The 25,482-nt window shown below is 38.2% G+C and overlaps 4 protein-coding genes and 1 pseudogene across 5 annotated transcripts; 3 read left to right on the top strand and 2 right to left on the bottom strand.

Moving 5' to 3' along the window:
• On the top strand, nucleotides 7,426-9,458 carry LOC104758018 (F-box/LRR-repeat protein At1g48400-like). The gene is made up of 4 exons (XM_010480817.2): nucleotides 7,426-7,508; nucleotides 7,625-8,689; nucleotides 8,803-8,943; nucleotides 9,023-9,458. The coding sequence occupies exons 2-4, from the start codon at nucleotides 7,688-7,690 to the stop codon at nucleotides 9,353-9,355; spliced, it is 1,476 nt and encodes a 491-aa protein (XP_010479119.1). The 5' UTR covers nucleotides 7,426-7,508; nucleotides 7,625-7,687; the 3' UTR covers nucleotides 9,356-9,458.
• LOC104759802 (cyclin-A3-3-like) lies at nucleotides 9,984-12,900 on the bottom strand. Its single transcript, XM_010482685.1, has 7 exons — nucleotides 12,682-12,900; nucleotides 12,199-12,431; nucleotides 11,942-12,094; nucleotides 11,651-11,834; nucleotides 11,490-11,556; nucleotides 10,152-10,219; nucleotides 9,984-10,064 (listed from the first exon to the last, which is right to left on the bottom strand). The coding sequence occupies exons 1-7, from the start codon at nucleotides 12,898-12,900 to the stop codon at nucleotides 9,984-9,986; spliced, it is 1,005 nt and encodes a 334-aa protein (XP_010480987.1).
• LOC109129948 lies at nucleotides 13,213-14,400 on the top strand (annotated as a pseudogene).
• Nucleotides 19,613-22,102, bottom strand: LOC104758017 (cyclin-A3-2-like). Of its 2 annotated transcripts, XM_010480816.2 has the most exons (7): nucleotides 21,586-22,102; nucleotides 21,359-21,458; nucleotides 20,752-20,884; nucleotides 20,508-20,660; nucleotides 20,249-20,432; nucleotides 20,014-20,148; nucleotides 19,613-19,934 (listed from the first exon to the last, which is right to left on the bottom strand). In XM_010480816.2, exons 1-7 carry the CDS (start codon nucleotides 21,916-21,918, stop codon nucleotides 19,863-19,865), a joined length of 1,110 nt encoding a protein of 369 aa, XP_010479118.1. In that variant the 5' UTR covers nucleotides 21,919-22,102; the 3' UTR covers nucleotides 19,613-19,862. The 2 variants fall into 2 exon arrangements, 1 of the variants encoding a protein (XP_010479118.1); XR_002036182.1 differs by lacking the exons at nucleotides 19,613-19,934; nucleotides 20,014-20,148; nucleotides 20,249-20,432; nucleotides 20,508-20,660; nucleotides 20,752-20,884 and adding an exon at nucleotides 21,019-21,133 and having other exon boundaries at nucleotides 21,225-21,458; nucleotides 21,586-22,097.
• LOC104758016 (WPP domain-containing protein 2-like) lies at nucleotides 24,494-25,327 on the top strand. The gene has a single exon (XM_010480815.2). It carries the CDS (start codon nucleotides 24,597-24,599, stop codon nucleotides 25,140-25,142), a length of 546 nt encoding a protein of 181 aa, XP_010479117.1. The 5' UTR covers nucleotides 24,494-24,596; the 3' UTR covers nucleotides 25,143-25,327.

The raw sequence follows: 25,482 nt of genomic DNA, 5'->3' as shown, positions 1-25,482 counted from the left end.
AAGCCACTTACTCCACTCAAACAGTCTGTCACTGCACATACACCGAAGATATGTCTCCACACAACGATTCACCACTTCAGTTTGACCATCACTTTATGGGTGATAGGCACTAGAAAATTTCAGTTCCACTCCCTGCAGAGTGAACAGCTCCTGCCAAAATGTACTCAGAAAAATCTTATCTCTGCCACTGACGATGGACTTGGGACAGCCGTGGAGTTTGTAAATGTTATCCATGAATGCTTGAGCCACCGTCATTGCCGTGTATGGGTAAACCTGTCCAAAGGAATGAAATGAGCCGCCTTGCTCAATCTGTCGACAACTACCATGATCACATCCTTCCCCGCAGACTCTGGTAAACCGTCAATAAAATCCATGGATAGGTCAGACCACAAAGACTCAGGAATCGGCAAGGGTTGTAGCAGTCCAGGGCTTGCTACCGTCTCATACTTACAGCGCTGACAAACATCACAAGCTCGTATGAAGGCGTGAATGTCTTTCAACATTCCTTTCGATTAAAACAGTCCTTTAACTCGCTGTAGAGTGGCATCACGACCATAATGACCACTACTCCCAGCACAATGCAACCACTGAAGTATAGAAGATCGCAATTCTTGTTTAGCTGGAACCACTATCTTGGTTTTACGTCGCAGAATCCCTTGAACCCAAGAGTAATGTTTCTTGGCCGTCTGATCATTTTTTAAAACCTCAATGATTTCTTTAACCTCTCTATCATGCTCATATTGATCATGAATCTCCTTCATCAGATCACACTCCAACACTGTCATGGCCATATGAAGAACCTCAGCTCCCTCTACTCTTGACAGTGCGTCCGCAACTAAATTGTCCTTTCCTGCTTTATATTGTATCTCGTAGTCAAACTCCAGGAGCTTTGGCAATCACTGTTGTTGTATTGACGTATTCAGGCATTGTTCTAGCATGTACTTTAAACTCCTCTGATCCGTCTTGATTATGAAATGGTTAGGGAGAAGGTAATGGTGCCATTTCTGTACTGCGAACACCACGGCTAACAGTTCCTTCTAGCTGCTTTCCCTTTAAATGACGGCTAATGTAGGCCAACGGGTGCCCTTCTTGCACCAACACGGCACCGATCCCTTGTGAGCTAGCATCTGTTTCCACCATGAAAGGTTTGTCAAAACGTGGAAGAGCAAGGACCGGAGCTTCACACAAGGCTTTCTTCAACTCCCCGAAAGCTTGTTGAGCTTCATCTGACCACAGAAAAGCGTCTGTCTTGGTTAAGGCCGTTAAGGGACAAGCAATAGTCCCGAAGTTACGCACAAATCGTTTGTAGTAGCCAGCCAAACCCAGGAATCCCCTTAACTGCTTCAGACCCGTTGGTACTGGCCATTCAGCGACTGCTACCACCTTACTTGGATCAGTAGAGACTCCACGGCCTTCGATATAGTGCCCGAGATATTCTACCTTATCGGTTTCAAAACTACACTTACTCTTCTTTGCATACAACTGGTTTTCTTCCATTAATTGAAAGACAGCTCTCAGATCCTCTGTGTGTTCTTCTTTGGAGGCACTGTAGATTAATATGTCATCAAAGAAGATGAGTACAAATCTTCGCAGGTACCTTCAAAACACTGTGTTCATCAAGTTCTGAAACGTCGCGGGGCGTTGGTTAAGCCGAAAGGCATCACCAAATATTCATAATGCCCATTGTGAGTCTTAAAAGCTGTTTTATGCACATCCAGAGGGTCCATTCGCACTTGATGATACCATGCCCTTAGATCGATCTTTGAATATACACTGGATCCTCCTAGTTCATCCAATAAATCTTCAATAAGTGGAATAGGGAATCTGTCCTTCACAGTCAACTCATTCAGGCCCCTGTAGTCGACACAAAGTCGCCAAGTTCCATCTTTCTTCTTAACCAAGACCACTGGAGATGCGTATGGGCTAGAGCTACCTTGAATCGTGCCTGCTTCCAACATTTCACCAACCATCTTATCAATCTCGTTCTTTTGATGGACAGCATAACGGTAAGGTCTTATGTTAACTGGGTTTGCTCCTTCCTTTAATGGAATCTTATGATCGTGGGTGTGTCTGAAAGGAGGCAGTGAAGTAGGCTCCTTGAAGACCTCCTCATACTCCTGTAAAACATTACCAATTTCCTCATCCTCTGTCAGAGACTGATGTTCACCCTTCACACTCCACAACTGCATATCATTCATGTTTCCTCCTTCTGTTGTGTATATCATAGAAATCTGAGCCTCCTAGTCCCTTATTTTTTCAGTTTGTTAGCTTTAACTTCTTGCACAGACCCGGGTTTAATACCATGCAACATTACTCTCTCCTTCCCATATTTGAAACTCATTTCTAACTCCTTGAAATCCCAAGATATGACCCCCAAAGTCCTCAGCCAGTGCACTCCCAAAACCATGTCACATCCACCCAAAGGAATCAATATAAAGTCAGCGGTAAAGGTTGTGTTCTGAAATGTCCACTTGAAGTTGTAAACCGCACCATGAACCATCAACTTTCTGCCATCTGCTACTGACACTCGAGTCATTTGTGACGAATCAACCACACAACCTAGTCTTTCAGCCGAACGAGGATCCATGAAGTTGTGCGTTGAGCCTGAGTCTATCAGCATGAAAATAATCCTCTTCCCATACAACCCTTTCACTCGCATTGTGCCATACTCCTCTACGCCAGACACTGCACTGACTGAGACTCGAGCTGTGATTTCCGTGTTGTCATCAACGTCCTCCTCTTCTTCACTCTCCTCTTCCTCACCCCCTACTTCAATAAGATACAACTGCTTCCTTTTATGTTTCAGGTAATGGTCGGGTGTATACTTCTCATCGCAGAAGTAACATAGTCCCTTCGCTCTCCTTTCACTCATCTCCGCATTGGACAAAAACTTCTTAGATCCCAAACCATCTCCCTTATCTTCTATCTTCTTCTCAGGATAACCACCCGAATAAGGTTCCTTCTTCACTCCCAGGATTCCCTTCCCACTAGTATGACCAACAGATGTTTTAGACGGTGTCCAACTCTGTGTTGTAGGTTTCATCGGGTGAGCCTTCTCGTAGAGTCGTCCGAGCATTAAGCAGTGGTGCACCGTTTGAGGTTGAAACATTCAAACGTGCATTTGAGTATCCACTCTTAGACTTGCAAGGTAGGCACTCACCAAATAGTCCTCGGACATGTTAACCCTTGTTCTAAGCAACTCGAATTTCTGGTGATAATCAACAATACCATCAGTCTCATGTAACTTCTTAAGCTCAGCAATAGGATCTTCTAGCACATCATCAAACCTCTCCTTCAGTTTCATCTTATAAGCATCCCAATCACGCAACAAATGACCATAGAGATTAGACTGTACCAGTGCATGATGCCAATGAGCCGCGTGACTGTCAAAATGCACAGCTGCCATTTTGATTTTCCTCAAGTGTGGTGTTCGATCTAACTCAAAAAATTCCTCCACCTTGAACAATCACTCTTTCACCCCATCACCATCAAAACAAGGAAAATCTATCTTACCGATCCTGGTCAAGGTGTCATAGTTCTCAGATGACTCTATTTTTCCCCTTTCCTCCTGTAGTCTTGATTCTGAGTACACCACCTGAGAGGTTGAAGCAGTCGGTGGGCTCAGATCTCGTTCCTTGGTAGCGTGGATCGGCTCTTTGGAACTGGATAAAAGCCGAATCGCTGCAAACATCTCCTTGATACTACCATCAATCTTCTCGTTCTGTTCCGCCAGCTTCTCTTCCAGAGTGTCGGTGCGTGAGATCATCTTACTGATCTGAGTTCCGATCGCTTCCTCCGCCTCACGTACCACCACACTGGCTTCTCGAGCTATGGTTTCCTTCAACGCCGTCTGAGAACGAGTTTCCGCCATAGTTTCCGAGGATGATTAGCTCTGATACCTTTGATAACGTAAATACACTTTATTAGAAATGATAAAAGAGAGAACCAATGTTCGTAATAAACAAAGATCCTGATCCCGACTTACAAGAGTTTAGATTTTAGAAACAACTCCTATAAGCAGAGCAAACACCGTTACAGAGAGATATCAGAAAGAGAGAGAGAGAGATTACAAAATCTTTATTCTTAGAAATTTCGCAATAAAGAAGACGACTGCAACGGCTTCTCCTTTATAAAGAAAACTTGGACTCTTGTGCTAAAGCTCACGTGCGACAGCTCATGTGCGACAGCTCACCAACAACCACGTCGATGTTCCGTTAGCCACAAACAGTCTTCCCACCAGCTTCTAACACGTGTCCATCTTTATTCAACAGATATTCAAATGAGAACTTGTATCATAAGAAACCCTGTAACATCTCATGATGAGATTTGTTGGAAGATAATTGAGTTTCTTAGTAATGTTTTATTTAAGGTTTTTAAACTCATACATTAAGTATTGTGTCTTTTGGATGTATGAAGAATTACAACTCTTAGTTTGTGTTGTGTCAGTTTATAGACGATGATGTCTTTGTTTTCTAACGCATTCAGTTTTTCAGAATAATAAAGTTGTGTTTTGAATAAAAGAGAGAATATCGCTTGTCATTCTCTGTTCTTCTTCTTTATGAATCAAAGATCAACAAGATTCAGTCTTACTAAAACGAAAGAGAACAAACAACTATGCGTGAAGGAAGATGAGCCTGACGACTTTTTCAAGCTAATGAAAGATGTTTTTAATCACACGCAGTGCGAATTGTTTGCTGAATTTATTATTCTCTTTTCTAGAATCGATGAGGCTTTTGGCAGTGCGAGGATGGCTGAAATCATTAAAGGGCACACGACGCTGTTGTTTAGATTAAGGGGGTGTTATTCAACAAAGGTTTTTAATGGAATTAAAATATTAGTAGATTTCAGAGTCCAATGGTTTTAGAAATGCATTGAACGTGGATTTGGATGTCATTAGCGGATTTGAAAAGCATTACTCATGGTTTTGAAAGTCATTTACTTGTAGATTTTTTTTTTTAATTTTTGAAGGTAAAAAAAAATAACTTATCGATAAATTATTGTGTTGTGAATTAAAACCAAAATAAAACATTACATTACCTTAGTTGGTATTGCAACTGTTAAAATATAAAATTAAACTAATAAAATTATTAAAATCTTACATTAAAAAGTAAATTCATAACAAAATAAATATTTAAACTGCATAAATCATTATTCTCACTTCTAGTTTTCATAACTTGTTCAGCAACATCAGTATCAATAGCTTCCAAAGCAGCCAAAGTGTTGCTCTGTATTTGAATCGGACCTCTGTATTGTCCTTCTCCTCTAATAACACTCAAATCTTTCTCAAACACCAACACATCGAACCCTTTCTTCTTCGCAGCTAAAGCAAACACCAAACCTCCGATTCCACCTCCGGCAACTAAAACCCTCGATTTCTTCTTCTTCTCTGTCCCTGACTCTCGCTTCTCCTCAACTAACGCCGTCGCCGCCTTTACTCCGACCAAACCTCGACGGCTCCTAAACCCTCCTCCTCCTCCTGCTGATTTCCCAGTAAAGGATGATAAATCTAAGTAAAACTGTTTAGAAACAGGACTAAACACATGTGTCCTCGTGAAATCAAGCTTTGATGGAGATGGGTTGATTGAATAGCAAAACGGAGTTGAACCCATCTCGAACTTAAACTGCATCAATCATTATTCCTGAAGAAAATAACGAAAATTTCAGAGTCAAAATAATAACGACGACGATGATGGTGATGACGATGATGATGACCATGATGACGACGATGATGACCATGATGACGACGATGATGACCATGATGACGAATCACCAGATGTTATCGATCAGGAGAGATACCTATGAGAAGTGTGAGAGAGATGAAATACTTAAAAATTGTTAGGATTGTGTTTGTTCATGTTTTGGGTGTAAAATACTTTAAAATCCAAAGTGAAACAAAATCCATTGGAAATAGAATAACAATGATTTTACAAGTGATTTAAAATCATCCAACAAATGTTAAATCCAATAACAACAGATTTTATTGTATTTTTTTAAATACCTAATTAAATAACACTGGATTTTGAAATACATCTAACTCCATTAAAATCCAAGGTTGAATAACACCCCCTAAGTGTCTTGTGAAGGAACAGAGAACGAAGCTGAAAGATATTTCTAATGTCCTATTATATATTACAGAAGCGTAGGCAACAAGCGTAATTAGTAGATATATGCAGAGAATTAGACCATCTCCAATGGTAAAAAAAACTCATCAGGGGTTTTTATCAAATTTTTATTATTAAATTTTGGTTTTGTCAATGTTTAAAACCCCATGTAGAGTTGTTAAAAAAAAAACCTTCTCCAATGGTAGAACCTTCTCTAAGTTGTTGAGAAAATTTATTTTGAAAATAGTTGGTGTTTAAGTGTTGATAAACACATTCAAGGCAGAGAGTTGGTGTCTTGACTTCTACTTAGCCTATACAAATGTTGGTGTGGTTGCAGCTCCTGCAGGCAACTACAGTGAACCGACTCTTGCAGGCAATGCTGGTCTGGTTGCAGCTCTAGAGGCATTGTTGGGTGTGAGATCAACAGATTACAAGCTGAACACAAGTCAGCCAAAACAAAAAAAAATGGAGTCCTAATGCTCGGACAAGGCATGTTTGAATTACATGTTCAATGATGAACTCATAACCTATATAGAATTTAAAAATAGAGCGTGTGAGTGTATTCAAAGCTCATGAACAAGACAAGCCTCAAATTCAATCTCACACTCAAACTCAAATCCATACAGAATCCTAATAACAGAGTGAATATGTAATTGAAAAGCTTTGGTTTTCAATATAGATTCTTGAACGAGACAACAAATTACCTTGTCAGATTCCTCATCTTCCTTTGGACCTTCCTCATAAAACAACCACAAACGTATCACTTATCTCCAGCAGATTTTTCAACATGTAATCCAGTGAAATTCACCATCAGTACAACAAATTTATAAACCCACAAGATTAAGGTACAACAACAATACATATACAAGAAATTTAAAAACTGATCACATATAAAACTCACAGTAGCTACAGACTTGTTTTTGGGGTTTTCCTTCTTGAAAGTCTCACAAAAATCTTTCCCTACAGATCACAAAACATCAACATGAACATGAGTATTAACGGGACACACAAAATAATTGGATCCATCAACAATTAAATCAAAGTATATGCAATAAGAGAGTCGTTGGACTAGCATGATTCATAACCTATGGGATCAATCGCGAACGAGAACACTAATGGTCCAGTTTCAGACCAAACTTTTGTATTCTGACCATTGAACTTTTGTATTCTGACCATTGCCAATAGAGTTAACTAATTTAAGTAGCCTCTTAAAATAATTATTTAACCATCCGAGGTTACAATTAACTTTTTACTTTTTCTTTTTACCACCTAATTTCCTCTTTTACGTCTTTTTATTTTATTTTTTTATAAATAATAATAAAACATTCTCTCTCTTTCTCCGACTCTCAAAATCCATGGTCAACCGAAGCAAGCTTTTCGATTTTTTCCTCCTCTCCTCTGCAAATCGTAAGTTTTTATCTTTTTCTCTACTTCCAAAAAAATGATCTTCCTGTCCTTGGAACTTAAAGGATCAATCTTTGATTCTGGGTTTTTCTCTCTCTCTTTTATTGGTATAATTGCAGAACATTCCATACTAGTGACCCTAAATTGAGTTGTTGGTAGAGAGATTCAGTACAATTAATTTTATGGGTTCTGCTAGAGATTCGATNATAAGTAATTTGCCAGATGAGATACTAGGCAAAATCCTGTCTTTGCTTCCGACAAAAGAGGCTGCTTCCACATCGGTTCTGTCCAAGAGGTGGAAGAATCTTCTGGGTCTAGTAGACAGCCTTTCTTTTGATGAATCGATGGTTGTGTATCCAAATGAAGAAGAAGCTTTAAGTGGTTCACATCGCTTCTCTGATTTCGTAGAAAAGGCACTGACTCTGTTTAGCAATTCTCCTCCCATGAAGAGTTTCTCTTTGTGTCATGTACCTAGAGATGGCTGCGACGATACATACCGCCGTTGGATTTTGACTGCTATGGAACGTGGTCTATTGGAACTACACTTGCACGCGGATACATATGTCCTCCGTATAGAGACAGAGTTGTTCACGAGCAAGACACTGGTTAAGCTCACACTGTCAGGTGACTATTGTCTTGAAGCTGAGCGTGTGTTTCTTCCTGCCCTCAGATCACTTTCTCTCTTAACTGATTTCGGGATTGATGGTGACAACCATTGTCGGATTCTTGATGGCTGCCCTGCTTTGGAAGAGTTATTCATACGTGATGCTGATCATAGCTATCCGCCATGTTGCAGTTCATTCGTGAAAAATGCATCCATCAAGCGACTTGTGGTTTTTGTTAATCTTCCGGACTCTAAAGAGCATCACGATATGTCTTATTTTGAAGCACCGAGTCTAGTTTACCTTGACTATTCCAGTTATGTCTACGATGATTATGAGTTTGTTCATTTGGATTCGCTTGTCGAAGCCAGGCTGAATCTCAAGTTATGGGATTATGATTACAATTATGATTACCAGTACGATGACGATACTGGTGACTATTATTCTTCTGATGAGGACGGCGGTTCTTACTATTCTTATGTTGATGATGAACCAAAGGAGGCTATATTCGGTGATGTTACAAAACTAGTTGCGGGTATAAGCAACATCACAACTCTTCACTTGTCTCCCGATTCCCTTGAGGTCAAGTTCTACTTTCTTTTGTTGATTGTTTTTTGTTTTGGTTTGTCTACTGCAAGCTAGCAGGGTCTCTCTCACACTTATTATATATGCTTTTTGGTTGTGATGATCATCAGGCGTTTCATTTCTGCTGTAAATCCATGCCGGTTTTCAAGTATCTCCTTAACTTATCTATCGAGAGTAACAAAGATAAAGGTTGGCAAGCGATGCCAGTTCTCCTCAAGAGTTGTCCAATTCTACACACTTTTGTCATCAAGGTATTATCAGTTTTCCTAATTAAGATTCTTTTGTTTGTGTTGCCCATTCATTATACATGTCAAACTGGTCTGGTTTCAGGGTCTTGTACATAGAGTAACAAACAAATGTGGAGATGCATGCTCTTGCATCCCTAAGAAGCGTAAGAGGAAGAACAGCAGGAAGGGGAGGGTTGTGGAGAAGGAGGTTGAGAAATTGTCCTGTTTATGGACATGTCATGTGAAGGTACTAGAGGTTTCAGAGTATGGAGGTTCTTTTCAAGAGCTGAATCAGATGAGACATTTCTTGGGCAAGTTGGAATGTCTTCAAACTGTGAAAGTTGCTCTTGTTGCCGACAAAAGTGAGTTCTTGCAAGCTAATCTGCTCACTCTCCCCAGACTTTCATCAACATGCAACAACATGCAGTTCAGCTGACCTTTTTCTCCCCTCATCTTTTTATCGCTTTGATGTAGCATAGTGAAAGTAACTTTACATGAATATATGGTTATATATATATATATATATATCATTTGAGTTATATATAAATTACACTCTGATGATCTAAAAATACATAATATGAATACATAATATGAATACATAATATCCGGTCTTGCTTATTACACCGGTATCATCTTCTTGCTCATTACACTGGTGTCTCGTCGATGTTAAATTTTGTGACATAATTTTCTCCATACATAATACATGAGGACACTCATTTATAAGTTTTGTGATAACAATTTGATACATAGACGATGTTATGTGACAGGCTTTATGCTATTAAGAAAAAAAAAATCATGTCACACTTCGTTCACCAAAAAAAACATCATGTCACATAAGTACGTAATATTTATCATATTGCATCATGTCGTAAATTATATTACTCCAAGTTCCACACTAATTTTGTAAACGAAATGAGATTTGAATATCTGCACATAACACAAAAATTATTTGCCTTAACCTCTATAGTTTTTACTCCTCTAGCTTCACCTTTTTATAACAGTATTTGACACGATTCAGTCGCATTTGCGATAGATAACAAAACCTTGCCAGAAGAAAGACAGGTTCAGATGAAACTAATGGTAACATCCTCCCAAAAGGTCACTGGCAGCTCTGGTGATACCGGCATGGTTGCAACGCATTGGAACTGTACCAAAAGAAGCAACAGTACGTTAATTATAAAGAATGCTACTAATTATTCGAATGAAATTTCATAAGCTGTAATGTTAATTACCTTTTGGTGCTTGTATTTATTTCTAATAGCTTGTAGACCACCTCCTCTTCTGCTCAGATACAAGTCATGTAGAGCTGTCAAATGGTCCGTCCATGGACCATTTGGGCGAGTCTATCTGGACATTATTTTGCATGGACCAAAGTTGGACAGTTCCAAATGGACAATGGTTCAAAAAGTGTCCATGCCCATTATGACCATTTCCAAATGGTTATGACCATGGACAACCCATTTTTCTTTCTATTGTTATTCACTTATAAAATCTGAGTTTTATTTTTGTTAGTTTCTTCTATGAAATCTAAATTATATTTTTTTTGTTATTCAATATTCACTTATAAAATCTGAGTTTTATTTTTGTTATTTTATTTTATAAAATCTGAATTGATTTTGTTGTTATTCACTTATAAATTCTGAGTTTTATTTTTGTTATTTTCTTTTATAAAATCTAAATTTTATTTGTTGTTTCTTTTATAAAATTCTGATTTCTTTTTGTTATTTCTGTTATAAAATTATGAGTTTGGTGGAAAATTTACGTAATTACATCTTCTCCTCAAAACCAAAATTAGAGAATCCACATTTTTTGTCTAAACCGTAAAACTGCGTTTTCCCGCAAAATCCGTAAAATTGCGTTTTCTCGCCAAAACCGTAAAATTACGTTTTTCCGCCAAAACCGTAAAATTATGTTTTCTCGCCAAAATCCGTAAAATTGCATTTTCTCGCCAAAACCGTAAAATTGTGTTTTCCCGCCAAATCCGTAAAATTACGTTTTTCCGCCAAAACCGTACGTTTTCCCACCAAATCCATAAAATTACGTTTTTCCGCCAAATCCGTAAAATTATGTTTTCCCGCCAAAACCGTAAAATTACGTTTTCCCGCCAAAACCGTAAAATTGTGTTTTCTCTCCAAAATCCGTAAAATTATGTTTTTCCGCCAAATCCATAAAATTACGTTTTTCCACCGAAACCGTAAAATTGCGTTTTCCTGCCAAAACCCGTAAAATTGTGTTTTTCCGTCAAAAACGTAAAATCATTTTTCCACCAATACAATAATTTATCTGTTTTATGAAAATTAAAATTTATAAATGTTAAATATAGTAATTAAAAATTATTTAGTTATAAATAGATTTTCTCATAAAAATATTTTTAAAATAAAAACATGTTAATTTTGGTATGTGGGCAAGCTCATTGTCCATCTGGTTAAGACCATATGGTCCATGGACAAAAATAGTCTAATGCCCAAATAGACCATTTATTTTTTGGTCCGCCCATGGTCCGCCCATATGTATATGGACATGGGCATGTCAAATGGGCGGGCGCGCCCATTTGACAGCTATAAAGTCATATATGATTCCAACGCACTCTTGTAGATCAGCTGCTTTGTACTTAGTGTATTCTTCAAACATTTGATTCTGTTTTTACAAACATAGGTCATTAGTGTTCTCATTCAAAGGAGTGACTTATATAAATAAGAACCTGAAAGAGATTGAGACAAAAAATGCTTACCCAAGGATGTTGTTTGGGACGGATGATGAATCGAGCGAGAAAGACAGCAGAAGCAGCCAACATAGATGGCAAAAACTTCACGCAACTATAATCTAACATACTCAGTTCTGATAGATAGCAACAAAGAGGCTCGAGCTGCCAGTGTGGCACTTTGAAATCTTCTTGCGCAACCCTTATGAACCGTCTGCACAAGCCCAACAATAAGAAGGTCAAAAACACACACAACATGATACGACCAGATCAGTAATAATCAGTAAAGACATTGTTTTCAATTTTCATCACAACACTAACCTTAGAAAAGTATAGATCGTAGGCCTTCCTAATTCAAACTGAAGCGCAAGAAGTATATCTTCTTCCATCTTCAACACATCTTGTTTCGTATAAGTATTAGCCGTAATGTAACAAAAATCTTCCACTTTAGGGCGACTTCTCTCTTCATACTTCCTATTTATATCAAATGCCAAAAGAAGAAGAAACTTCATTAGCTTCAATAAGACAATGAGTACGTAGCAAAGAGAATAGCATAAAGAGGATGAAAAGATGCTTACGAAGCAATAAGCATCGCAGAAACACCCACAAGCTGAAGCCTTTGCATGTTGAGAGTCTTTAAGGACAAGAATCTATCGATGTGTGAGACAGTGAGATAGAGTGTTTCAGATCCGAGGTTGTACTTCGCAGCAACTTCCACTAACCAGTCTACCAAAACACCTCTCGCGCTTGGTGTTACATCTTGTTGAACCTTTTCAATATAGTCATGTAAAGGTCTTAGCTTTGGCTTTACCTGAATCACCAAACCAAAAAAAAAAAAAAAATCTTCAGAACAAATCCACAAATAAGATTAAACTAGTCAATGTTCCATGTCCAAACAGAGAACAATCTTAGAAACTATTCCGACCAAAATCACTAAATAATCCAACAGAGAACAATCTTAGAAACTATTTAGACCACAATCACTAAATTGACCTAATGAAACTAGTCGATTTTCTAAGTCCAAACACAGAGAAAGTAATAACATCGTCAAAGATTATTACCTCCAATTCACGGAGATACTCATAAATATCAGAGACATAAAGTCCACACATCTGTGGATCATCAGATCTAGTGTCAATGTCAGAGCCTGACTGGATGTTCTCTTGTGATGCAAGTAGCCTATGTCGAAGCTCCGTCCACTCTGCCGTGGAAGCATCTCGACGCTGTCCTTGAGCGTTATCGTAGGCATGGATCTGTTTGTTCTTCTCTGCAGGCAACATATTTGTCGAAGAAGAACAACAAGAAATTTTACAACGAAAAAACCAAATCATAAACGAACTCTCTATTTATTTATAGAGCTCTATCCTTTTAAAGCAAAAATAGGGCAAAAAAAAAAAAATCAAAACCAAAGCCCAAAACGTTAACTTGTCCAACCGAAAGTCCAATAGTTGTCTGACTAAATAAACCCTAATAAACCTTCCAACTAGCATATAGAAATTGCCCTTTTTTTTATCGACTTATTAAACATATCAGTACTTGATTACAAAACCTTAACAGTACTTAAAATATAATTAGGGTTTTACTTTGTCTGAAGAGAGAGGGAGAGAGAGACAACAAGTATGGAAGAATTGTTACCACACGATGTGATAGAGTATCATATTCTGGTGAGACTTTCTGCCAAAACTCTCATCGAGTTCAAGTCTGTATCGAAGCAATGGAAATCTACAATCCAATCCTCTTCTTTCTCAAAAAGACAGCTGATCTACCATCAGAGCCAATCAAAAAGAGATCCAGATGTTCTTTTCGTGTCCAACAAATATCCTTCTGTTCCTCAACCAGACCTTAATGCTCTGAGAACAATGGTGGAGGGGTCAAAAAAATTTGCATATATTACTGCTACCAAGTTTCGAACCAGCAACCTAAACACCTAGAGAAACGTGAGACAACCACTGTACTACAAGGGTTTTTTTGTTTTTGATGTCCCAAAATGTTGTATATATTTTGACGCCTAAAGCCCTTGCTTCATTGCCTTTAGGTCAGGGCCGGCCCTCACGTTTACGTTTGCAATACTAGTTGTGACGGTTTGATATGCCTCTACGAGTATGAATCGCAGAGTATTGTGGTCAATCCGGTCACTCAATTGCATCGAACTTTCCCTAAATGTAACTATCAACTATTAGTCCCTGCCGATTATTTGACCTCACATACCCTACTCTTGGATTTGGTAAAGACAAAATAAGTGGCACATACAAGCTAGTTTGGTTATATAATTCCGCTGAGTTAGGCCTAAACGACAATGCTACTAGTTGTGAAGTTTTTGATTTTGCAACCAATGCTTGGAGGTATGTTGTCCCTGCGTCTCCTCATCTGATTCTTCAAGAACAAGATCATGTGTATTTTGATGGCTCACTTCACTGGTTTACTGCCTCCTCGGAAGAGGGTGAAACCATGGTTTCGTCTATGGATTTTCACACTGAAACTTTCCAAGTCATCGCTAAAGCACCCTTTCTCAAAATTTTGGATGCATATAAGAGGGTCTTGTGCAACTTGGATGATCGTTTGTGCGTATCCGAAAAAAAGTGGCCCAACCAAGTCATATGGTCGCTAGATTCAAATCTCAAGACGTGGAAGAACATATATTCGATAGATCTCATTATCTCAACATCACTGCTCCTTGGTTTGAGGCTACTGGATACGCATCCACACTAGTAGCAGTTTTGGACAAGGATAAGTTATTGTTATATGATCGTCATAGAAAAGCATTGATATTACATGTGTGAAGAACAGAGTCCAAGTTGATGTATCTTTGCAAAAAAGCTTGTTAGGACCAAGGCCCAATACTCTCCCAAAGCCCATAGCCACTCAACGGTTATCTTCATTACACGACAAAGAGACAAGGTCACCATCGCTTACAGACAGTACGGCTATGCAAACGAAGAACCGATTTGCCGTCCCTTAATCGTGCGATGATGGTGATGCCACGTAAACAGTGGTTAGACAAACCTAGAAGCTAGGTCAAGACTTGTGTATCCCTTGTATCCTAATATATAAAGGAACAAGACATTGTAATGAAACTCAAGGATTGAATAACAAAGAATCAATCTTTCTTCTCTCTCTGTTTCTCTGTTTCTTTCTTCATGGTATAAGAGCCATGGATGGAACCATGGAACCCTATTCTTCTCCCTCTCTTCATATCTCAAATTGCGTCACTATCAAACTCACTGAATAAAACTATATCATTTGGAAGTCTCAGTTCGAGTCCTTCCTCCGTACTCAGTCTCTTCTAGGCTTCGTAAATGGTGCTGTTAAACCTCTAGATAAGAAGATTCCCGTACGCAACAACAATGATGAAAAAGTCGAAAATATACTCAACCCAGACTTTGAAAGCTGGTCTAGATCTGACCAAGTCGTCAAGGCATGGCTTCTGGGCTCCATGACAGAGAATGTTCTTCGACTAGTCATCGGTTCTACAACTGCTCGAGAGGTATGGGAAACACTAATCTCTCACTTCAACCGTACTTCCTCCTTTAGACTTTTTGAGCTTCAAAGACACCTTCAAAATGCTGAAAAGTTAGATAAGAGTATGTCAGACTATCTTAGAGGAATCAAGGATATTTGTGACCAACTAGCTTCTATAGAAGATCCGGTTAGTGAGAAAATGAAAATCTTTGCTGCTTTAAGAGGTCGAAGTCGTGAATATGAGCCTATTATCACTGTCATCGAGGACTCTATGGATCGCTTACCCGCACCCACCTATGATAATGTGATATCCCGTCTCACTGGTTACGATGATAGAATTCAAGGCTACTCTGTCTCATCTGAAGTCTCGCCACACCTTGCCTTTCACACCTCAAGAACCTCTAGCTTCCGTGGTCGTGGTAGCATAGGCAGAGGCAGGGGATCTTTCTCTACCCGTGGTCGTGGCTTCCATCAGCAGTTCTCGTCTTCAGGCTCAACCAGAACATCTGTTAATGGGAATGAGAAACCTGTGTGTCAAATCTGCAACAAAGAGGTCACAATGCTTTCGAGTGTTGGTACAGGTTCGATGAAGAATATCAACAACCAGCTCTACCTGCAATAAGTGCTGCAGCTTTCTCAGCCCTTCATATCACGGATGTCACTGAAGACAACAATTGGTACCCTGATTCAGCTGTAACCGCACACATCACAAGCTCCACTCAACGGTTGCAACAGTCTCAACCATATCACGGTAGTGACATGGTAATGGCGAGCGATGGAAACTTCCTCCCTATCACTCACGTTGGATCGGCTAATCTCTCTTCAACATCAGGTAATCTCCCGCTTAAAGACGTCTTAGTATGCCCTGAAATAACAAAGTCGTTACTGTCAGTCTCTAAATTGACCAAAGATTACCCTTGTGCTATCACATTTGATGATCTTGATGTTGTAATTAAGGACAAGCAAACTCTCAAGGTTATGACAAAGGGAAAGGAAAATGATGGACTTTACAAACTGGATGATCCGAAGTTTCAGGTGCTTTATTCCACAAGGCAAATCAAAACAAGTGATGAGGTTTGGCATCAGAGATTAGGACATCCTAATCCCCAAGTTCTTCAGCTTCTATCTGCAAATAAGGCAATTCAAGTCAATAAAAGTACCAATAAGGTGTGTGAATCATGTCAGATTGGGAAGAGTTCAAGATTGTCATTTAGTTCTTCTTCTTTTGTTGCTTCAAGACCTCTAGAGAGAGTGCATTGTGATCTCTGGGGTCCTTCTCCTGTCTCCTCTGTTCAAGGATTCAGATTTTATGCTGTGTTTATTGACAATTATTCTAGATATTGTTGGTTTTACCCTCTAAAGAAAAAGTCTGATTTTTGCTCTATCTTCATCAAGTACCAACATTTGGTTGAGAATTTACTGCAACCAAAAATTGGTACATTCCAATCTGATGGTGGTGGAGAGTTCATAAATCATAGACTTCTATCTCACCTTCAAGAAGCTGGTATACAACATTTCGTCTCCTGTCCTTACACGCCTCAACAAAACGGCATAGCCGAGAGAAAGCACAGACAGTTGACCGAAATGGCTCTTACATTGATGTTTCAGAGTGCAACTCCACAAAACCACTGGGTAGAGGCTTTCTTCACTTCAAATTTTCTCTCGAATCTTCTACCTACAAGCACTCTTAACAACAATATCAGTCCTCATGAGGCACTCTTTGGTAATCCGCCAGAGTATTCTGCCTTGAGAACTTTTGGCTGCGCATGTTTCCCTACTCTGCGATCATATGCTGAAACTAAGTTCGATCCTCGGTCTTTAAATGTGTTTTTCTCGGTTATGGCTGAGAAATTCAAAGGCTATCGTTGCTATTATCCTCCGACTGGATGCATATATATCAGTCGTCATGTCATTTTCGACGAAACGAGCTTCCCTTTTAAGAACTCTTATCAACATTTGCAGAGATCAGCTCCTACTCCTTTGTATACTGCTTGGCTCAAACAGCTTCCTCTCAACTCAGCTTCTGTTGATCAAGAAACTTATTCTAATCCTGCACCTGTAATTCCTGCTTCTGTCATCACCATTCAACATGAAATCTTCCCTCTTGTCTCTGCTTCATCATCTGCTCAAGAAGAAACTATTGCAGCGACAACAGTAGACGCTGCAGACTCAGCTGAGTCTTCACACATGTCCAATGATGAGAGTTCTGGGTGTACGGCAAGCTTAGATCTTGTTCCTATAGGCAACAGCTCTCAGCCATTGGCACCAAGTGTGGAACACTCAGTCACAAATGCGGTTCAACCAGAAAATGCAGAGCATTCTGCAACTCTTCCCTCGACGTCCAATCATCCAAAGCGAACACGTTCCAAAGCAGGAATTTCTAAACCAAACCCACGGTACGCTTTACTCTCACAAAAGGTTTCCTACCCAAAACCTAAGACAGTAACCGCAGCTTTAAAAGATCCATACTGGCCAGCTGCAATGAATGAGGAAATGGGGAATTGCAAAGAAGAAAACACATTTTCCTTAGTTCCTCATATGCCTCACATGCATGTTCTAGGCTCCAAATGGGTGTTCAGAGTCAAACTTAATGCAGATGGCTCCTTGGACAAGTTTAAAGCTCGACTGGTTGCTCAAGGGTTCAACCAAGAAGAAGGCATAGACTACCTTGAGACCTACAGTCCTGTTATTTGAACTGCAACAGTCAGAGCAGTCTTACACTTTGCTACGACAATGAACTGGGAAGTCAAGCAAATGGATGTAAAAAATGCATTCCTTCATGGAGACCTTACTGAAACTGTTTACATGAAACAACCAGCAGGATTTGTTGATAAAGACTATCCAGATCATGTTTGTCTTCTCCACAAATCTCTCTATGGTCTCAAACAATCACCAAGGGCTTGGTTTGATAAGTTTAGCAATTTCTTGCTAGAATTTGGCTTCACTTGCAGCTTAAGAGATCCTTCTCTTTTTGTCTGCTTCAAAGGTAAAAATGTTATCATGCTATTGCTCTATGTTGATGATATGGCCATCACAGGAAATTCTTCAGAACTTCTTACTGACCTTCTCGAACAGCTCAATACTCAATTTCGCATGAAGGATCTAGGTAAGCTCCACTACTTTATGGGAATTCAAATTCAGTATCATGCAGGTGGGATGTTCTTATCTCAGCAAAAATATGTTGAAGATTTGTTAGCAGTTGCTGGAATGTCATTTTGTGCTTCTGTTGCCACTCCTCTTCCTCAGAAACTTACTCGCAAGATACAACAATCCGGCCAACCTGCTCAATCTCCGCTGTTTGCTAATCCAAAATACTTTCACAGTCTAGCTGGACGTCTGCAGTACTTGACTCTAACGAGACCAAATCTCCAGTTCTCAGTCAATTACGTTTGTGAGAAGATGCATGAGCCCTCAATCTCTGACTTCAATCTTCTCAAACGCATTCTGCGATACATCAAAGGAACTACTACTATGGGGATCTCCTTTGATAAGTCCTCGGATTCCAAGCTTACTTCATTCAGTGATAGTGATTATGCTGGCTGTCAGAAGTCCAGTCGCTCAACAGGCGGCTTCTGCACATTCCTTGGCCGAAATCTGATTTCTTTGTCATCAAAGAAACAAGATACAGTCTCCAAGAGCCCTACTGAAGCAGAGTATCGGGCAATGTCAGAAGCCACTTCAGAAGTCACTTGGTTCGTAAACCTTCTTCAAGACTTGGGGGTTAAGCTATTTGCTACTCCAAAACTGTTCTGCGATAATCTTTTTGCGGTCTATCTCACAGCTAATTCCAGCTTCCATGCCCGCACCAAACATTTCGCAACATACTATCATTATGTCCGTGAACAAGTTGCCTTTGGGAATATAATTGTGAATCATATACCTGCAGACTATCAGCTTGCAGATATCTTTACTAAGTCTCTTCCTCAACGACCATTTGAGATTCTTCGATTCAAACTTGGCGTCAGCGTGCCACCGACTCCAAGTTTGCGGGGGAGTCTGAAGAACAGAGTCCAAGTCGATGTATCTTTGCAAAAAGGCTTGTTAGGACCAAGGCCCAATACTCTCCCAAAGCCCATAGCCACTCAACGGTTATCTTCATTACACGACAAAGAGACAAGGTCACCATCGCTTACAGACAGTACGGCTATGCAAACGAAGAACCGATTTGCCGTCCTTGAATCGTGCGATGATGGTGATGCCATGTAAACAGTGGTTAGAAGAACCTAGAAGCTAGGTCAAGACTTGTGTATCCCTTGTATCCTAATATATAAAGGAACAAGACATTGTAATGAAACTCAAGGATTGAATAACAAAGAATCAATCTTTCTTCTCTCTCTGTTTCTCTGTTTCTTTCTTCAACATGATCCCAATACCAAAATCTTATGTTTTTGGTAACACATTTTTACACTATGGAGGTGTTGTTTGTTATTTCCCGAGTTTAATCTCTATTTTGTAACCTTGATTTATTAATGTCAAAACACACAATTTTCAAGGAACAATGCTAAATGCTTAAGCAAAATAAACAAACTCATGTAAGATAAACACGTATATATTGCAAAATTATATTATTCCAAGTTACACACTAAACAAAATGAGATTTGAACAACACATCAAAACATCTTCACATAACACAAACTTGTTTGCTCCTGCCTTCACTTCTATAGTTCTTACTCATCTAGCTTCACTTGTTGATCTGTGCCCCTTATACTATTTGACACAAGTTTCGGTAATCAAGCCCAGTAACATTTGCATAACATCAGCCAAAAAGAAAGATTGGTTCAGATCAAATGGTAACATCCTCCCAAAAGGTAACCGGCAGCTCTGGTGATACAGGCATGGTTGCAACGGATTGGAACTGTAACGAGAGAAGCAACATATGTAAGTATCAAGAAGGATGCTAGTTAAAATGATTTCATCATTGTAATGTTAAGTACCTTATGGTGCTTGTATTTCTCCCTAACAGCTTGTAAAGCACCTCCTCTTCTGCTCAGGTACAAGTCATGTATGATTCCAACACACACTTGTAGATCAGCCGCTTTGTACTTTGTGTATTCTTCTAGCATCTGATTCTGTTTACATTATCACAACCATAGGATAATTAGTATCTCATTCTAAGAAGACTGAATCAACATTTTTTTACTTGTAAAGGAGTGAGACAGAAATGCTTACCCAAGGGTGTTGTTTGGGACGGATGATGAACCGAGCGAGAAACACAGCAGAAGCAGCCAACATAGATGGCACAAACTTCACAGCTTTGTAATCTAAGATACTCAATTCTGATAGATAGCAACACAGAGGCTCTAGCTGCAAATGTGGCACTTTGAAATCTTCTTGTGCAACCCTTGTGAACCGTCTGCACAAACACATACAAAATCAGGACAATGAACCATACAAACCCAATAAGTAATGTTTTCATCACAATCCTAACCTCATAAAAGTATTGATGGTAGGCCTTCCTAACTCAAACTGAAGTGCAAGAAGTATATCAGCTTCCATCTTCACCACATCTTGTTTCGTAAAAGTATTATCAGTAATGTAACAGAAATCTTCCACTTTAGGAGGACTAATCTCTTCATACTTCCTATTAGTTCCAATACCAAAAACTTCCATAAGCTTCCAAAACAAAGACAATGAGAAATAACAAAAGAAGGAAGAGATCAAAAGATGCTTACGAAGCAATAAGCATGGCAGAAACTCCCACAAGCTGAAGCCTTTGCTTGTTAACAGTCTTGAATGACAAGAACCTATCGATGTGTGAGACAGTGAGGTAAAGTGTCTCAGATCCAAGTTTGTACTCTTCAGCAACTTTCAACTAACCAATCAACCAAANACAAACACATACAAAATCAGGACAATGAACCATACAAACCCAATAAGTAATGTTTTCATCACAATCCTAACCTCATAAAAGTATTGATGGTAGGCCTTCCTAACTCAAACTGAAGTGCAAGAAGTATATCAGCTTCCATCTTCACCACATCTTGTTTCGTAAAAGTATTATCAGTAATGTAACAGAAATCTTCCACTTTAGGAGGACTAATCTCTTCATACTTCCTATTAGTTCCAATACCAAAAACTTCCATAAGCTTCCAAAACAAAGACAATGAGAAATAACAAAAGAAGGAAGAGATCAAAAGATGCTTACGAAGCAATAAGCATGGCAGAAACTCCCACAAGCTGAAGCCTTTGCTTGTTAACAGTCTTGAATGACAAGAACCTATCGATGTGTGAGACAGTGAGGTAAAGTGTCTCAGATCCAAGTTTGTACTCTTCAGCAACTTTCAACTAACCAATCAACCAAAACACCTCTCATGCTTGCTGTCACATCTTTCTGAACCTTTTCGATATAATCAGGTAAAGGTCTTTGCTTTGGCTTCACCTGAAAATTTCACAAACCCAATTGACAACTATTCAGATCCAATCCCACAAACTTAAATAACCAAACAGATTAAACAATCATCAATCCCTAAGTACAAACACAGATCAATTAAAACAAGAGCTATTACCTCCAATTCACGAAGATACTGGTAGATGTCTCCGACATAAGGACCACACATTTGAGGATCATCAGATCTTGAATCAATGTCAGGTTGTGATTCTAGGTCAACAACAACCGGAGCTGTCTTCTTAATCTGGTTCGATGGAGGTCTAAGACTCTTTTTTGGCTTCTGGGTTTCTCTAATCTGATTGAGATTAGCCAAGACATTGACATTAGAGCCATTAAGAAGCTCACCAAGCACCACTCTCTTCTTGCTGACCCGATCTTCATCCATACCCATCGAAGCTTTTCTCTTCGCTGCGGCTCTGGTGATCCTCACACAGATCTCTTGCTTTGTCATGGTTGAGATGGGATTGAAGAGAGAGAGAGATCGAGAGAGGAAGAGAGAGAGAGGATTGAGATTGAGATTGAGAGATTGAGATGAGATGAGTGGAAGAAGTGAAGGTGAGAAGGGGAGAAGAAAAAGGGGAGAACAAAAGCGCCATTTTGGTGAAGTTTTTTCGGAGGTGGCGCCTCTGTTTTCTGTGTTTTGAGTTTTTTTGGGAGTCAAAACTGAAATATTTTGGAGGAACCAACAAAATTATCTGAAATTTTTTGTTTGGGCGGGCTTCTGTTTTTTTGGTTTTTAGATTTGTCCGAAATGTTTTTGACCGGTAAAGAAAGATTGGATTTTTTTCGGAGGGTGGGTTCGATTGGAAACAAATCTCAGATTTTTTAAAATATTTTAAAATTGGTGTCCCTTCGGAGTTCGGTGACATCTCATTAAATTATAATTTTTAAAACTTTAATTAAATATTTATATTTAATAATTCTATAAAGTTTACTGAAAAATTATAGAATTACTTCAGTAAAGTTAATCATGTATTTAATAAAATTACTTAAATATGTAGATTTAAAATTCTATTCATTTATTGAGAAATGATAAAAACTGTTTACGTTAACCTTTTTTTTTGGTTGTCAAAAATTGGCCAACTTTACTTAATTAATTTTTTGAAAAAATATTTAGATTTGTTAAATGTACAATTTGTTTTTTGAACTAGATCATGTTTTCTTTTTTCTTGAACTCATTAGGTCATCTCCACTGGGCTTTATTTCCCCAAATTTTTTTTATTAAAAATTAATAAAATAATACAGAAAGAGAGAGAAATAGAAAGAACTGATGCTTAAAGTGCTTGGGCTAGAATCATTGCTATGAGAATTTCTACATTTGTCTACTTTTCATTAGTTAAATATTAAAATATTAATTATTTTTTTTTGAGTAATGCTGAAAATTTTCTCTAGTGTATATGCTCTTAGATTTAGACATTTTTTTCTAAGTAGTGATTGTTTAAATTTTTGAGTTGGCTAATTTACTTTATAGTTGCATCCGCCTAAAACAAGACAGTTAGTTTCTTATAATATCACAATTATATTGATCCTATCTACCATGTTATAACTCGGTTTCGAGATATGTAATTATGTATAATGTAATTTCTAATAAATCTCTCTATATTGTGTCCAAAAACAATAATTCGAATGTAATAAAGGACAGACGGATGAAGGAATACATATCGTATATAGAGAAGCAAACATATAGAAAATATCTCATGAATGAATCCAATTGAAAATGCTTTATGTTGAAGAAAGTGCTACAACGTTATATTAAAGGTAGAAGTAGTACAGCACGCTTCTTCTCTTCACTTGTTTATCAAACCATTAGATTGGGAAACGGTTACGTAATCTACTACTATCTTCTAATCCAGCTGTAGCCTTTCACACTTCGCCACTCAGTCTTCGATTCAAGACAGTGGTCATCGTTTTTTCCATTGATTTACTCATGGAAACTGCTTCGATATGCTTTGATCTCACAGGTTCCATTATGCTTTATTGCATTTGGCGCATAGCTCTCAAGCCTTTAGTATCGCTTGCATCTATCTACCTATGTATTTTTATTGTCTTTATCTTTGGAGTATGTACTCCTTTGCACTTGTGTAACCTAACCAACTCTACCTGTATGTTGATTTCTATCTAATAGAATGAGATATATGTTTGTCAAAAAAAAAAAATCTACTACTATCTTCTAAGCCCACTAAAAGATCATAGTGTACCTTGGAATTGGATCACCTTTTCACCAGACTCGTAACTAAATCTTTACTCCTCATATCTATTCGGTTTTCTATACTTTAGCTATTCATATCATCTCTAATTAATTTGATACTAGATAGTTTTCTAAATAAAAAATTATCATCTATGATGTCCTAACAAACAATCATCTCTATGAAATTAAAACATTCGGTGGATTTTAAAAGAAAAAATTGAATAGTAGCAAGGTGTCTATTGTTTCATCTCTTTTGCTAGGCCAAAGTTATTTTTTTTCCCCCTGTAAACTAATAAAAGATACAAAAACGGGGTAACATCATTACGATTGAAAAACATTTTTTTTGTTTGGAAGTTAACATTACTCACCATGTGCAGAAAAACACTTCGTTATTAAGTGATGTTTTCACTTTAATGTAGAAAAATTGGAGATTAATTTGTATATTTACCCCTACGTATAACTTATTGTCGAGACAACACAATTCTACTCATCATTATTATATGGGACAATGAAGGAAAACAACGTATAAGTTAATTCCTTTTAAAAGTTTTATACCTTACTAATGTCGATCTTACATTAAATCCTTATTTTCACATCTTCACGAAATATTTATTTATTAGTATATGAATTTGATTTATAAACTGAATAAATATTTATATTTACTGTATTTTTTTTTCCAACGAATGTTTCAAATTTCAAATATTTCCTATATTTTTTTCAGTATCTGATTATTTAATCAAATACTATTATTATATATATATATATATATTTTTTTTTTAATCAAATACTATTATTACGACCGAACCAACTAATAAATGTGTCTGTAAAGCAAACCAAATGTACTTCACGTCTTCTATATACAGTTCGTCACTTCCGTAAACCGACGCCAAAATTGATTCTCTCCTTCCTCTATCGCCACACACACACAAAAAAACAAAAAAATGGCAGAGACCGCCGATACAATCAACACCACGACCTCACCACCACAACCTGAATCCGAAAGCTCCTCAACATTGTCCGCAATGGCAGATCCAACATCTCAAGAAGCCGCATCTAAAGACACAGATCTGACTACGAAAGGATCCGAATCAGAGAAGAAACCTGGAGGCATCTCTCTCCGAATCTGGCCACCGACTCAGAGAACTCGCGACGCGGTCTTGAATCGCTTGATCGAGACTCTATCAACCGAGTCTATCCTCTCCAAGAGATACGGCACGGTTAAATCTGATGAGGCCACGACCGTCGCGAAATCGATTGAAGAAGAGGCTTATGGTGTTGCTTCGAACGCTGTGTCGGGTGATGATGATGGGATAAAGATTCTTGAGCTTTATTCTAAAGAGATTAGTAAACGTATGCTTGAATCTGTGAAAGCTCGATCTGATAATGCTAGTAGTGTTGGGAATGGAACTGAATCTGTTGAAGATGCTTCTGAGGTTTCTAAAGATGATGCTCCTTCTGTGTCTGAGGAGGAGAAGAGTGAGGCTTGAGAAATTTGGTTCTAAGTTTTTGCTCTCTTTTTTTTTACTAGATCTATGTTCTTGTAATGATGATATTAACTTGTGGATTTGGTTATTACTATGCCTATTTGAAGATGTCTTCTTCTTCCCTTAATATGAGTGAGATGTGTCTTCATTTTGTTGCTTTGGTTTATCAGATTTGATGATACTTGGCATATTATGCATCTTTTGTTGGTAAAATTGATTTCCTTTTCTGATATGTTTATTTGTCAATCTTTTGAGTGTTTAGATTGGTTTTTGTTTGATGGTTTTCTCAACCATATCACTTGCTCTGCTGCATTTATTGTGTAGATTTGGTTAAATATAATCG

Source organism: Camelina sativa, chromosome 17 (assembly GCF_000633955.1).
Source record: "Camelina sativa cultivar DH55 chromosome 17, Cs, whole genome shotgun sequence".
Taxonomy (NCBI): Eukaryota; Viridiplantae; Streptophyta; class Magnoliopsida; order Brassicales; family Brassicaceae; genus Camelina; species Camelina sativa.
This window is presented reverse-complemented; position numbering and strand designations above follow the sequence as displayed.